The sequence below is a fragment of the Bison bison genome, unplaced genomic scaffold, assembly GCF_000754665.1.
Source record: "Bison bison bison isolate TAMUID 2011002044 unplaced genomic scaffold, Bison_UMD1.0 scf7180017864492, whole genome shotgun sequence".
Classification (NCBI taxonomy): Eukaryota; Metazoa; Chordata; class Mammalia; order Artiodactyla; family Bovidae; genus Bison; species Bison bison.
Window position 1 is genome coordinate 3,064,336 of NW_011495051.1, and position 357 is coordinate 3,064,692.

Sequence of the window (357 nt, forward strand, 5' to 3'; positions counted from 1 at the left end):
TATATATAGATATAGATATCTGTATATAGATAGATTTTCTTTTTTTGTGTTTTTGGGGGGTGGTGGGTGATTTGCTCTCTCTCTCTTTCTCGGGTTTCTGTTTTGCTTTTTTTTTTTTGGTTTTTCAAGCGAGTCCAGCCGCGAAGCTGCCGTCGGCGGTGGTGGCCCTGGAGCCCCCGTCGCCTCCCCCTGCGGCGCTCGCTACATTCAACCTGCCCAGGCCATCGGGGCTGGCCTCGTCCTCCTCCTCGTCCTCGTCCTTAAAGTGCTTCTCCTGGCCATTGCGCCGCGCGGCGGTGGCGGTGTCATCTTCGGGCGAGCCCGGCGGGGCGGGGGCGCCAGGTGGTGGGGGCGCGG

At 58.8% G+C, this 357-nt stretch overlaps 1 protein-coding gene across 1 annotated transcript in view; it reads right to left on the reverse strand.

Moving 5' to 3' along the window:
• Positions 1 to 106: 106 nt before the first annotated feature.
• Positions 107 to 357, reverse strand: part of ZBTB7A (zinc finger and BTB domain containing 7A) — a 10,730-nt gene continuing 10,479 nt past the window's right edge. Inside the window, exon 2 of the mRNA XM_010828450.1 lies at positions 107 to 356. Within this exon, the coding sequence (XP_010826752.1) occupies positions 125 to 356 (232 nt within the window). The 3' untranslated portion in view covers positions 107 to 124. The remainder of the gene's footprint in view (position 357) is intronic.